The sequence below is a fragment of the Protopterus annectens genome, chromosome 14.part0 (assembly GCF_019279795.1).
Source record: "Protopterus annectens isolate FY-2018-M chromosome 14.part0, PAN1.0, whole genome shotgun sequence".
Lineage (NCBI taxonomy): Eukaryota > Metazoa > Chordata > Ceratodontiformes > Protopteridae > Protopterus > Protopterus annectens.
The window spans coordinates 1,022,544,492-1,022,560,214 of record NC_056748.1 but is presented as its reverse complement, the minus strand read 5'-3'; the positions used below and the strand labels follow the sequence as shown (position 1 = coordinate 1,022,560,214).

The following is a 15,723-nucleotide window of genomic DNA, read 5'->3' as shown; positions in this document are numbered from 1 at the left end:
GGTTTGTGATGTTAATGCTTAAACGTCATATATACTGAAAGTTTCAGTATTGGGGCAGGAGTGTGCATGTGTTTGATTGTGGATTAGGTTGAGTGTAAAGGCTAGGTAAGGGGATAGATCTAGTGTTATGCATGTGTGCTGATGTATGTGGTCTATGTCTAAGCGCCTTGTTACAGAAAGGGTTTTTCTAATTTTTAATTCCTATTTTAAGATGTAGATTCTGGGTTAAGGTCAGAGTTAGGGTTAGCATTACAAAGGTAGGCAGGGTATGAAGCCATAGGATTAGTTAGGGACAGGGTTAGTGTTAGCACACATTACTAAGGAGGTGCAGAGAGTAAACAACTTTGGCTTAATACTTTTACTTTTCAGACAAACATGACCTGAATGCAGTAGTACGTTTTTGTTGTAGGATTACAGAATTAAATTAAATTTGTTTTCTTTTTGCAATCTGTTCTGTTTTCATTATTTTTAGTTTTCATCTATTGTGTTTTTCTGTATGCCTGCATTGATCACTTGTGGTTCAAAGTTTGTGCACTTTGGTGATTCACTGTTAATCCATCTACACACACACACACACACACACACACACACACACACACACACACACACACACACACACACACACACACACTCACTCACTCACTCACTTAAAAGTGAAGCGGTAACTAGCATATTTTGAAGTGGTGGAATAAATCCAGTGTGCATAGAGAAAACCCACAGAGACAGGAAGAATATGCTAACTGGTTTACTATTGAAATGTCGAACGGCACTACGTCGACTGTGCTATAGTCGAACACGGAAGTTCGAAAATAGTAATATCAACGACAAAAAAACAATCTAGGACTGTGTTTTAACATGGGTCGAGGTAGGGGAGATGTTTGTAGTTCAGAATAATACTGAACACCTACCTCGACCCATGTTAAAACCATTCCTAGATTGTTTTATTGACGTCGACATTACTATTTTCGAACTTCCGTGTTCGACTATAGTACAGTCGACGTAGTGCCATTCGACATTTCAATAGTAAACCATGCAAACTCTACACAGATATTGAGAGGAAGTCAGGCTTAAACCTCTGACCCTGAAGCTGTAAGGCAGAGCTGTGAAGCACTAAGCTGCCTTGCTGCCATAATAAACATTATTTTCATGCCTCCTATGTCATTGAACATTTATTTTCAACCTTTGCACATCATTCCAAGTTTATTGCCATCCTTGGAGTGTCATCTGTTGTATATGAAATCATTTGCACTCACCGTAATTGTGCTTCTCATTAAATACTTAGCTTAAACGTCCACTCAAAGCTGAAATACACACATCCTCAAAACTGTCTCTCGTGTAAAACAACCCACAAACCCAAATCTGTGCTTAATTTAACAGAAAATAGTAAAATAGTAAGAATCAGTAAACAAGTGAAGTATGGATTGCATATTGCATTCATTCATTTTCCATTTGTCTGCATAATCCAGTTCCTGTGGTGCAGCAGGTGGAGTATGTCCTAGTTCGTAGCAGATGTAAGGTTAAACGTAATGGTTGTGGGTTGCTTCAAAGAAAGGTGGTGTAGCTGTTAGGCTGCTGTTTTAGTAGATGTCTAAGTGGAGGAGTGTGGTAAAACATATAATATCACAGTGGATGTGGCAAACCTTTAGTGTAATAACTGTGGGCAAAATCTTACTGTAATAACTGTGGTGGAAATAACTGAATGAAGTTGGGTTATGAATGTTCCCTGTTGCATTTTAGAGTTTTATGTATGTATTTATATATGTTATCATTCATTCAGTTTAATTACTGAGATACAGCACTGATACAAATGGACCTATTTCAGTTTCAGCCCAGACAAATAAAAATAACAGAAGGCAAGCAAGTTAGCAACAAGTGTTATGAACACAAAGAAAATAATACAGCAAGTGTTTGAAATGTGAGAAGAACCTGTAACACTTGACAAAAACCCACATAAGCACTAAGGTATTCTCAGCAGAGAACTGACCTGGAAAACCAAACACCGTGAGGCAACAACTGCAAATGGTGCATCACTGTACCACCTATCTTCTCTTCACTTCAGTGTAAAATAAAAGTAACTTCACAAACTGTTCACGTAAATAAAACACCTCCCTAAATAACACTGCTCACCTACATTAACCCTTCAAACTTTAATGCATTAAAATTAAAATGAAAAACAGCCTCACTGATGGCATAGAAGGATAAAGCTCTGACTTTAGCCCATGTGACCTTGGTTCAATTAATGGCTCAGGTGACTTATAGAGCAGCAGAGATGCATGGGCATTACCATCCCAGGGGCAGGTGTCCAGGCCCTTGGGCATTTATGGTGTCAATCCCTAGTGGAGGCTGAAGATGGCACATGGTAGACATGCCCAAAAGAGGGGTTAAAAGGGCACAGACATGACTGAGCTGCTAAGGAGGTGGTGTAATGCGCATTGCTTGCCTGACCCCTGGCTAAACCACAGTCTCACATATAGGAGGGGGGACAGCAATGGTTATGGCACAAGTAACTGAATAGAAAAGTCCGTGCAAGTACAGCCAAGTGCAAAGACAAAATGATGAATCCGAACAACAGTAGCCAGCATTTCAGATCAGCAAAACCGTTTATTTAATATTATTTCATTAAGGAACAGACCAGTTTTGGCAACCCAATGCCTTCATCAGTGTTAAAGTTCCAAACAACAATGCCACATTAATATATACAAGTGATAGAACACCATTAGAAAATCACCACCCATTTAAAGAAACAACATCACTTCATTGAGCCCCAGTGAAAATAAAGCCCCCAGTCTCACTATCCAGGAATATTCCTTATTATTCAGGATGCCATGCCAACCTAACTTAACTATTTCTTAATTAAATAATATTAAATAAATGGTTTTGCTGATCTGAAGTGCTGGCTGCTCTTGTTAGGGCATAAGTAACCCACAGATGAGCCGAACCCCCGAATGCCTTATTCTGTGACTGGCCCCAGCAATATACACCAGATTAAGTCTAAGGATGGAGGTCAGCAGCTGGTAGACCCAGTGCAATCAGTCACTGAGCTGCTGGGCTAATATAATGATGAACAGTGGAAGAGTAGAGCCAAAAAATAAAATTAAAAAGTTAAATGACTGAAAAAATAAAATACAGACCAGTGACCACGGGAAATAGCATTGCTGGCAAAATGGGCCTGATTCTGGCTGTTTAAACTGTCGGGATAAATAAAACACCATAACTAAACTGTAAAGCTAGCAGATATTACAATAACCCCCACTACACTATCAAAATGCATTAAAAATTAAAAGTCATTACTGAAATTGAGTAAATACCACAATTAAAAATTCCTTCAGAACTACAAAAGAAAAATCTTCCATTCATAAAAACCTATACAAATTACTTAAACTTCCATTATTCAGGCAACTTACACCAACACCATAAAGCACTGAATCAATGGGAAATGGTAAGTTAAAATAAAAACAGCTAACTACAACACATGCAGGGTTAGTTTGTGTAATAAATTAAATATATTTCATTTCAGGATTAGAAGACTTGGTTTGGGACTCATGGTTTCACTACTCATCTGGAAATTCATTCCATATTCCCTAAACCTGCAGTATGGGGGATTTATTTTTTTTATATGTATGTGTCTATTTATTATATATTTTTGTGTGCATGTTTACACACACACACACACACACACACACATATATTCATTCATATACATAATATATGTATATAACACATCAGGTAACTGTCGATGCATTAGCATGATTCTTAATTCCTAGATCTTATGCTAGCTACAGCTAGAACTCAAACATCGTGGATTTGTCAAATGAAAGCATTCTGCAGTTTCTTTCATTATAATTTATGCATGAAGTTTGCATATGTGTTAATTCACTATGTATATAGTGTTATTTTTTGCTGCCTTTTTACATTCCTTTCATTCTATTTTTTTAATAATTTGCTTGATTCCAAGCCACCACCCATGTGTGCTTTGTTATCATAATAGCATTTATTTAAAGGAAATCTGTTGTACAAAGAGACCACAGTACTTTGGAGAGACATCAGTTAATGAGCATGAGTCTTACCTTGGGGCAAGGTATACTGAATTACATGGGCTTTCGTGAGTAAACTTATTCAGCTGTTGACAGACACAGGGGCAATCTGGAGAACATCAGCACACATCAACAGTGCAGACCTTCAAAGCTGGGCTTGGCACTTTTTGTTTTTTTATCTTGTCTTGGGATACAAGTTCTCATTGTTGTTTGTTAACTCAGCTGATCAGATCATGGGACAATTTTCAGCAGCCCTAAGAATACAAAGAGCCTTGATAGCTGATATCCCTTTAGTTTCATATGTATCGTAGCCAAAGTGCAGGTCTCATGTCATAGTCGGTAAAGCAGGTCTGTTTGTTATCCATAAGCAACCCTGCGTCTGTCTCCATTGAGCCATCCCTTTATCAGAACACATCAACCATTACAGCTTCATTCTCCCTGTTCATATACCTAATTTAGACATGCTTGAAAACTCAAACAAAACATTAGTTATAACAAAAAAAATCTGTTTGCATCTTGACTTTGAGCTCTGCAGTATTGACTGTAAACATACCTCTCAACTGTACAGATTTTTGCCTCACATTTTTTGTCTGTTTCTCATAGAATTGTGGTGTTCTGGAACATTGCTGGTAAATCTTTGAGGGTTGAAGTCATAAAATAATGGCAGGCATTTGAGTTTCAGACTTCATATCTTCTAGAAAAATCATGTTAATGCAAAACATGTTATTCTATCAACCTTCTACATTTGCAAGAGCAACATTTAAAATGTGTCCCTATTTGTGGGCCTTTGTCCCCCATTATTTATGGCTTTGTCTAGATTTTTTGCTCTAAGAGGTTGAGAGGTATGACTGTAAATGGAAATAAGGTCACTTTATCACAAACCCAGGTATGTTATTATGCCATTAAAGGAACAGGACATGGGTTTTGTTTGCAATATTTTATTGTGCCTTTGCAAGAAGATAGAAATATGGGTGTTGCATTTACAGATACATTCATAAAAATATTTCACATTCAAATTCAGAAAATTAATTCTTAGGAAAGATGAAGCAGCAAACTTAATCTCAGCATTTTAGTGCACATTTATTTCTTCATTGCCTGGGGAGTTACTTATATGCTATCATAGGTATTATTACTTAAGCACTACCATACATATAATTATTAATACAGTACTGTGCATGTAATTACTTATACATTATCATTTGTATAATTATTTATACAATATTGTATATATAACTGCTTATACACTCATACACGTAATTACTTATACACTACTGTATATAACATTACTTGTATACTGTTATACATATAATTATTTCTACACTGTTTTATTATCATCCATATAATTACTTAGGTTCATAGGTTGGTACTGAGCTATCTGCCCGAAGGCATATATTAGCCCAGCCATGCTGTGCGGTATTCACCGCCCCTTTAGTAGTTCCCTAGACCCTTGTACTAGCAGGTAGTACCCTTGGCCCCTATCTAGTAGTGATGTTGGTGTGATCCCCTGTGTGAACTTTCTGTTACCCATCCACTCATCAAGGTTCCTCTTGAAGAGTGATAGTGAGGGGCTCTGTCTTATGTAGATCGGGACCCTGTTCCATAGTAAGGGAAGTCTCTGCGAAGGGAATATATCCCTCCAGCATGTTCTATTCATTGTTGTGTTGAGGTTTATATCCCTAGAGCGTGTAGCTTGAGTAGATGTGGTTTTGCTAAGATGGAGCATGTTCAACAATTCTGGGTTGGACATGGCTCTGTACGTTAGACAGAGATCGCCTCTGAGAAAGCGGTATGCAACAGAGAACAGTCTTAGCTTTTTCAATCGTGCTGCATAGGGCAACTGTTTGAGGCCAGTAATTCTCTTGGTTAGGTACCTCTGTGGTCTCTCCAGCTGCTGGAGATGTCTAGCCAGGTTCATTCCAATTGGTGCATTGTACTCAATAATGGGTCCGATGAGGGAAGAGTAGACTCTATGTACACTATTGTGCATATACTTAAACACTATTGTATTTATGTGTGTGTGTGTGTGTGTGTGTGTGTGTAAATGTGTGTGTGTGTGCGCGCGCGTGTGTTTTATACATATATATATATATATATATATATATATATATATATATATATATATATACATACATACACTTATACATTATTGTGTATTTAATTATACGCTATCGTACATATAATTATATGCTATCTTATAAAAATTACTTGTACATTATCGTGCATATAATTACTTGTACACTATTCTGCATATAATTACACAGTCATGCATGTGATTATGTATAGACTATTGCACATATAATTACTTATATTTACTTAGACACTATTATACATACAATTATATACTATCTTGCATATAATTACTTATACACTATCAATTATGTATACACTGTTTTACATATAATTACTTATACACTGTCTTGCATATAATTGCATATACTCTATTGTACATGTAATTACTTATACACCGTCATGCATATAATTAATTCTTACTATATGTACATACTCTTGTACATATAATTACTCATACACAATCATGCATATAATTACTTATACATTATTGGACATATAATTACTTGTACAGTATCATATATAATTACTTGTACTCTTATGCATGAAATTACTTATGCACTATCATATATACTATTACTTATGTACTATAATACATATAATTACTTATACACTGCCATACATATACTTATATATTATCCTACATATAATTACTTCTCTACTGTTGTACCTTTAAATAATTACACACCATTGCACATATAAATACTTATATACTGTCATACATATAATTACTTATACTGTATTGTGCATATAATTACTTATACACTATAGTCAATATAATTACTGATACACTATCATTCATTTAATTACTTATACATTATCATGCATATAATTACTTGTATACTGTTGTGCATATAATTACTTTTACACTGTCATATAATTATTTATACACTCCCATACATATAATTATTTATATACTATCATATATATATATATATATATATTTATATATATATATATATATATATATATATATATATATATATAATTACTTACACTATCATAGATGGAATTACTTGTACACAATCATGCACATAATTGCTTATATACTATTGTACATATAATTATTTATACATTGTCACAAATTATTTTATACACTATAGTAGATATAATTACTTATACACTATCATGCATGTAATTACTTATATCCTATTGTGACTTGTACACTGTTGTACATATAATTACTTCTACGCTATTATACGTGTGATTATTCATGCACTATCATATATGTAATTATATTTCATTCACTCAAACTCTTTCATGCCTTATCCATTAAGTAAGTCTATGAATATTGAAAGTGGCAATTATGTTAGTCTTTGCTATTGCAGGAATTTGTTTCCCAAAAGGTTTTATGGTCATACATCAAATCTTATGTGTACTTTATTTTATTGAATAAATGGTGGATAATACAGAAATTGATCAAAAATTAATTCACTGTCCTGTCTGTCATGGCATTACCAGGAAGAATTCATGTAATATGTGAATTAGATATAAAAGTAAAAGAGCTTGTTTGCAATGAAACACATTTGAGCTTGCCAACAATCACAATCATAATTTTGTCAGGAAAATAAAGCATTACAGATTCCATGCAACAGTAGATTGTGTTTGAAGTGGTCTCCATTCCTGACAAGTAAAAATGTTTCCAAATATTGCATACTTCTTATGATCAGTTCTGTAACCCATGATAGCTACATATACCTAAACTGAATTAACTGCTCATTTTTCTGTCTCTCTCACAATTCATCATCAGTGTAAGTCAGCTTTACAATGCATATTGGTAGAGCAGCAGGGATATTTAACCTTCAGCAATCTCTACTGAAAGTGACATCACTGGCGATTTACAAGTTCCCTCTGTGATTCACGGATGACTGACTACAGTGCCGTGCTGTACGACACTCTTTTGATGCCATACACATCTCATTCTGTAAAATTAAGAAGGAATCCTACACAGAGTGGTGTCTGAAGTCCTTCCAGCATACACGAAAAAGGCATTATCTTCATGAAGAGAAGTCTGTACCTTTCTGTATTGAGCACAGTAGAAAGACGTGTGAGAAGAGACCATAGCTCTATATTATACAGCCCCCCAAAATGAAAATAAGACAGAGGCCTACATACCGCTACACTTAGTAAAAGGGTACATTGAGCATCATGAAAACATGGTTGCAATCAACAATACATAAGTTGAACCGGCTGCCACTGAAGCAAGTTTGTTCCATATGTGGGTGATGCATTTAACTTTGCAGTAGGAGAGTCGTGGATAACAGTAAGTGATAGAGATGGCCACTGGAGTTTTGTTTGCCCCATATCTGGGGTCACTTAGTGCATTCATAGCCTTTAAAACCATAAGGTATAAATATGTGGGATGGGAGATCTTGAGTCAAGACTGCGCCAAAGATTAATTTTGAAGTAGGAGCAGTTAATTCCAAAGTACCTTACTCACATTTGACAGATTATGCCTTTTAAAGTTATGTAACTTGAGTTTATACTGCAGCTTTCAAGGTGACAGGACCAAACAAGTTCTATAGGCCTAGTCATGCTGACAAGGCTCTAAGTTGTTACATGTAAATTGTGATATTGTTCTACTTTGCAATTGGAGTATATATGTTACAATGTTTCCTTGTCACATCTTTCTTGTTGCTTGTTTATTTAACCTTTGCAGCCATCACTATGACCGGGGATCTGTCACACTTTACATTATTAACCTGCATCGGTCAAGAAAGAAAATCAAACTAGTGGGCACACTACGGAATAAAGTGGTCCAACAGTACCTTCTACAGCCATATGGGAAGGAAGGTCTTCAGGCAAAGTAAGTCCAGCAGCTATTCTGTGTAGTGCTAGATCTGTGTCTTACATAAGTGTATAAGAATGGTGTTTGTGTTTGAAAAGTGTCTAGAAACAGTTCGCTCACCCAGATAATGAACATACAAACATCTCACATGGTGCAAAGGTATTCCATTAAGAGAAAAAACAGCAATATTCATTTCATTATACCAAACCTAAGTAACACCATTTGGAGTTATCAATTGTAAAACTAGAAAGAGTCTGTAATACTGCATACCCAAGTTTGTTATATGAAGTAACACACATTTTAAACTGCTTAAAAAAGGAGCTCTGATTAGGTTTGAGAAGTATGTAGATTTTTAGCTATTTTTATATAGCCAGTTTTTAAATGAAACATTGTGTTGTGGTTCACTGATTAATATGTGGAATGGGTAATTTTAAAGTTAGTACTTGAAATTACCTTAGATGAAATGACAGTTCTTTGAAACAAAGCTCACTAGCGGACAGGTATAAAAAGGAGTACCACTACAATCCAGATTTCTTCCACCTATTACACCCCCAAACTATTACATCTGAGTAGGTACAGTCCAAGACAAACAATGCACATCTTCAAAGTTATACTCGATACTCACAACATAATCCAAACCACCCAGTTCAAACTCTCTCTATTCTTTCCCCTTTCCAAGTACCCCTGCTACAGCTTGTTGTCAGTTCCCCCCAGTACAATAATCCATGCAAGAGCAACTATTAATATATATTGTAAAATAAGACAAATAGGCAATGAACAGGGATTTTTGACCCATCTTTTGTAGATTAACAGCACCATACACTTTGATTGATCTTCAAAAATATGGATAACCACTTACTTAACTGGAGGTCTTTTATTAGATCACAAATGAGCCTTTAAACTGTAGACTGTCATTTACTGCTTCAGCAGTTAGTGAAAACTGGCTTTGCAGTGCAGTTTTCACAGTTCACTGCTTCTACAAGAGATAAATTGCAACTGTAATTAAATGAGGGCTAAATGCTGTACCTCATTTAGGGTTCTGTATTACATGATACTAAGTGTAGACTAATAATTTATTATGAATATATTGTTACTGAATGTTAATCTTATCAAATGTTTGTATCTCCACTGTACCTGAGTGTAACTGTTTAATGCCTTTAAAGAAATTGTATGTTGAGTCTGTTAAGGAAAGTTCAGGGAAAGCAGTGAGAGAGGAGCAGTAGAAAGGGTATGTCGATAATCTAATAAAAATTCATAGAAAAGAAAATGAACGGTAATCCATGGAGCTCATACGTAGTCAAAGCATTTCATAAGAGATCAAAAAAGAAGTTACGTGTTCAATTTTGAAATAAAGTAAAAAAAAAAAAGACTTTGAAGAGACATTTAAGTAAACTATGCAAAGAACTTATGGACATTAGTAAAGTTTATCATAACAGAGGAGTATGAACTGGTGGATGGGACTGACTATTGTACTGAAAATAGAAAACGAAAAAAAATATTCATATCCTTAGTGTGATAAATTTAGAAGGAAACAAGGGTGTTGTAAAATATCAAGGACAACCTAAATCCAAAACATGTTTTTTTCCTGTGAAAAGGATTATCACTTGATAAGTAATTGTCATAAAATGAAATGTTATATTTGTGTGGAAATAGGTCATGATTCAAAAAATTGTTAACTGAAATGTTATAAATGCAACTAAATCGGGCATTTATGGATTGATTGTAATCTAGAGAGAAAGGATTATGAAGAAAATAAAAGTGATGAAAGTATACAAATAGAAGAAATAGCAGAAACAGAAGATAAAGGGGTGCATGGAAACAGGAACAAGATAATAAGGAGATAAAGGGGTGCATGGAAACAGGAACAAGATAATAAGGAGATAAAGGGGTGCATGGAAACAGGAACAAGATAATAAGGAGATAAAGGGGTGCATTTAAACAGGAACAAGATAATAAGGATAAAGGGGTGCATGGAAACAGGAATAAGATAATAAGGAGATAAAGGGGTGCATGGAAACAGGAACAAGGTAATAAGGAGATAAAAGGGTGCATGGAAACAGGAACAATGTAATAAGGAGATAAAGGGGTGCATGGAAACAGGAACAAGGTAATAAGGAGATAAAGGGGTGCATGGAAACAGGAACAAGGTAATAAGAATAAAGGGGTGCATGGAAACAGGAACAAGGTAATAAGGAGATAAAGGGGTGCATGGAAACAGGAACAAGATAATAAGGAGATAAAGGGGTGCATGGAAACAGGAACAAGGTAATAAGGAGATAAAGGGGTGCATGGAAACAGGAACAAGGTAATAAGGAGATAAAGGGGTGCATGGAAACAGGAACAAGGTAATAAGGAGATAAAGGGGTGCATGGAAACAGGAACAAGGTAATAAGGATAAAGGGGTGCATGGAAACAGGAACAAGGTAATAAGGAGATAAAGGGGTGCATGGAAACAGGAACAAGATAATAAGGATAAAGTTGAAGAAAAAATGAAACAGAAGATTTTATAGAAGAAGGCTCTCTAATAAGTGATGAGGATATAAATTGCAAAATAGTGAAAGGGAAAATAATTATTTTGGTAAAAGAGTAAGACAAAGAAAAAGAACATTCATGTCAGTAAGATAGATGTTGAGTTTATACAAAGACTCACACAATATTCAATACGTTACAACATAGATACAGTGACAAAGTTAGAGTTCTTTCAGTAAATGTAAATAATAATAAAAATAAAAGTAGAAGATTGGGAATTTTAAACTGATGTAAGTGTGATATCAATGTAAGAGAATTGGAAGATGTAGGATTTCTGACACAAGGTGAAAGACTGCAAACAGAAAAGCTTTGAAGAGGAGAACAATATGGACCTTAAGAATAGAACAATGTTCTGGCATAGTGTTGCTTTGTAAAAATTTGGTGAAGATATTAAATATAACACTGGTAATGATAGAAAGATCAGCTATTATAGATTTAAGATGAGATCTAAGATGAAATAACCAGGTATATAGAATTATATCATTATATGGCTTATGCCTATGTTACAAGTAAAGGAAAAATTTTCACAAAATTTTGGATTTCAGTTGTTAGTGAGAAAAAAAAGGGAAAGAGAGGGAGTGATGTAAAACGGTGCTTGAAGTTATAAAATATGATGGCCTTCTATTCTCATGTTGCAGTATTCATAACTGTAGGGAGGTTGCTGCCTACAGCATTAGACATCCAGCCAGTATACCAAAGTCTTAGGAGCAGGGGTACATGCGACATTTGATGTCAGAGCCATAAATCGATGTTGGTTATAAATGTGACGTCTGCACACACCCACTTCAGAACTTTTCTGCCACTGTGATCTTTGGACCTCTGATCTCCAGCTTCAGGAAGCAATTCCCTCATTTTACTCAGCCATCTGCTGCAGATAAGTGCCCTTTTGTTTTTTTTCTTCTTATCTATTATTTAGCTTTTTAGATATACATGTCAACTAAAAGGAGGAAGTGTGCTTGTGGGAGACAAATTCCTCACAAAGACACGCATGATTAGTGCTTATTCTGTTTAGGGGAGGCCCATGACCATACATCTTGCAATATTTGTAAATTGTTTGTGCCTAAAACTCTACGCAGCCGTCTGGCTGCACTCAAGCTATATCTCAAGAACCAGAGACTCCAGCGTCTAGTGGCAGGTATGGAGCACGGGGGAGGTGCTTCCAAAGAGCTGCCTCAGAAGAAGGCCAAAAAAGTTAGGCTGATGCCCATGCTGCACCTCAGGAGTCTGGTAAGACTCTCAAGGCAGATGTTAGCCCAGGGTACCATCGGACGTCCATTTCTCAGCTTGTATTATCAACCGTGATGGAAGCCATTTTGGCAGAAACGCTGAGTATGTCCACTGAGGTATATCACCCATCAGATCCTGATGGCAAGTGAGACTCACAGGTCATGGCCTACCCCTGCTCTGTCATCCTCCCAAATGTCGGTTCCCAAATCGACCCTTCCTTCTATTCCTCTGAAGAAAAAATGGAAATTAAAACATACAGAACAGCAATCTGCACCTGGGTCGGAAGTTTTCTCACAAAATCTTTTTAGGGCATTCCAGGCCCTCTAGTCACAGGTCCCTCAATCTGCTCCTTCTCCAGTACAGGCCTTAGAAGAATCAGAGGAAGAATTATCCTCCTCTGAAGAAGCCCTGACTTACTGCTCTCAAATTGACCCTAAGGAAGAGGACTCAATCAGCCCAGAGTATCTAGAGGAAGAATTTTCTTTTGGGATACTATCGGTCTCATGAGAGAACACTTTAAATGGTAGGCCTCAGATGTTTCAGAAACAAAAAAGAGGTACTTTGAATTATTACAAATGGATCAGCCCTCCCCATCTGCTGTACCTCCCTTGCTTCTGGCCTTTCAAGATGCCTTTCTGGCTGCTCCACAGGCCCCTGATTCTCAGCCCCCTGCTTCCAAATGCCCAGACAGGTTCTATAAAGTACCTCAGGACACTCTGTACCTGTTCAAGAACCCCCCCCCCCCCTGCAATCATAGCAGTCTATGCTGACAAATCCTCTAAAAATTGGATGGTTTCTCTTTTTCTTGAGCAGGGATGTATCTCTATGCCTCCCCCCCTTCACACTGATTCAGAATGCCCTTCTGAAGATACAGGACGACAAACCAAAAATCCTACTGGTGACTCCCTTCTGATCAAGATAGCACTGGTTTCCCCTTCTTCACCTTTTAGCCAAGGGTAATCATCACAGGTTATCCCACCATTTAGACCTACTCACACAAGACAGGGGATCTCTAATACATGCTCAAGTGATCAGGCTCAAACTCACTTTATGGGTGATAGGGTTCTGATCCCCTTCAGACACCTACACTCAGAGTGTATACATTCATTTAGTCATCCATTACCTTGTCGGCGTACCAAATGTTGAAAGCAGTGCAGCAGGTACTCACAATTGCGAACTAGAGATAGTCGAAACACACAATATCCCCCCTTTTTGACCCATGGTAGTCCTTGTTTAGGTGGTAGAGTGGTTGGAAATGTCGCATTTGGTGTTTTGTATGACATTCCGACCATTCACCACTTTCAAATTCAACATTCTTTTTCGGCTTTACACCCATTCGAGGTTGGTGCAGATGGTCAAATGAATGTATACCCACTCAGAGGACATACTCAATGTCCTGCAGGAGGCCAAGAAACCTAGTACCAGATGAAATTGTATGTCAGAATGGGAAAACTTCTCCAGGTGGTGTCAAAAAAGAAAAACCAGGACCCTTTACTCATTCCTGTACCCATGGTCCTTTATTACTTGTGTGAGCTTCTACATTCAGGACTGATGTACATTCACTCCAAGACAACTGTTTTGAGTGTGTACCTTTAACTCCTAGTGGGTGTGGCCTGAGCCTTTAAAAATTAAGGTATCACCTTACACTTCTAACAAATACTCATTGATAGAGGTCAAATATCAATACACTTGTGTTTGGCATCATGTATGCTTCAAGATAAAATATTATGAAACCTTGTATATAGCATGGTTTTGGAATTATTAATGCAAGTATGCACAAGTAATATTTGACACCTAGAGGAGCAGTAGGAGGTAACTGCAGATGCACCTGGAGACGTCACTCGGATATAATGGGTCCACTTGTCTGCCATTTCCACTTGTCTTTCTTTGGTACCTGCTTTGGCATCCAGGTTAGAGGTTAAGCTCTTCTTGAAAGCGGTCCTCCATATCAGACCCCCTCATAAGCCAATACCTCTTATTTGTGACTTTAATTTTGTCCTTGAGAAACATACCTTACCACCATTTGAGCCAGTTCATTTAGCAAAACTGAAGCTATGTACCTGGAAAACAGTTCTGCTAGTGGCCCTCACATCTGCCAGGAGGTTATCAGCAATACAAACTCTGATGACCACCTCTCCTTACCTCATTTTCCATAAAGACAGGGTCTCCCTCAGGGCTAACCCTTTCTTCATGCCTAATGTGGTTAATAAGGTATGTTTAAATCAGACCATTAACCTTCCTGTCTTCTTCTTCAACCTCAACATTCCTCTGAAAGGACTCTACAGTCCTTTGATCTCCACAGACAACTTTGGTATTACCTGGACAAAACAAAACTTATTAGAAGGTCTGACCAGCTGTTCATCTCCTTCCACCCAAGGGCTTTCAGGAAAGGCAGTCTCTAAACAGAGTATATCTTCATGGATCTCAAAAGCTATCTCTGTATGTTACTCTCTTCATGGGAAAGTTCTATCTGAAAATGTGAAAGCTCACTCCACCAGAGCAGCTGCTTCTACAGCAGCCTTCTTCAGGGGTGTAGGCTACGCTTCTGCCCTAGAAGCGGCTACCTGGTCATCAGCCCATACATTTATCAAGCATTATAAACTAGATTTGGTTTCCAGAGCTAGAACTGGATTTGCTATATCCATCCTACATGGTCCCATAAACCAGAGACTACATCCTTCCTCCCAGGCTCATATCTAGAAGGTTTGGCACTCTCCCTACAGTTATGAATACTGCAACATGAGAACATAAGGACATAGAACAGTTATGTAAAAACTTGTGTAAGAACTTACCGTAACCTTAAACGTCCTTCTCTTCCATGTTGTAGTATCCAGTCCCACTCTCCTACCCCTTCTTTACCTATTTATTTACCTGATGGGACATATCCCTCCTTCAGTCTTACCTAAGCAGCAGGAACATGCCTCCATGAGGTACCCTCTGGCCTGATCTCACATGTGGGTCTGAAAAGCTTTCTCCCCTTAACTTCTTGCTTACCAGGGTTACTACTGTATGTGGAAGTCAATTCTGAAGTGGGTACATGCAGGCATCACATTTATAGCCAACATCGGTTTACGGCTC

The 15,723-nt window shown here is 37.1% G+C and overlaps 1 protein-coding gene across 1 annotated transcript in view; it reads left to right on the top strand.

The window, feature by feature from the left end:
• HPSE2 (heparanase 2 (inactive)) overlaps positions 1–15,723 on the top strand; it is a 2,291,060-nt gene that overhangs the window by 2,229,473 nt on the left and 45,864 nt on the right. The window contains exon 11 of the mRNA XM_044056830.1: positions 8,761–8,907. Coding sequence (XP_043912765.1) covers positions 8,761–8,907 — 147 coding nt within the window. The remainder of the gene's footprint in view (positions 1–8,760; positions 8,908–15,723) is intronic.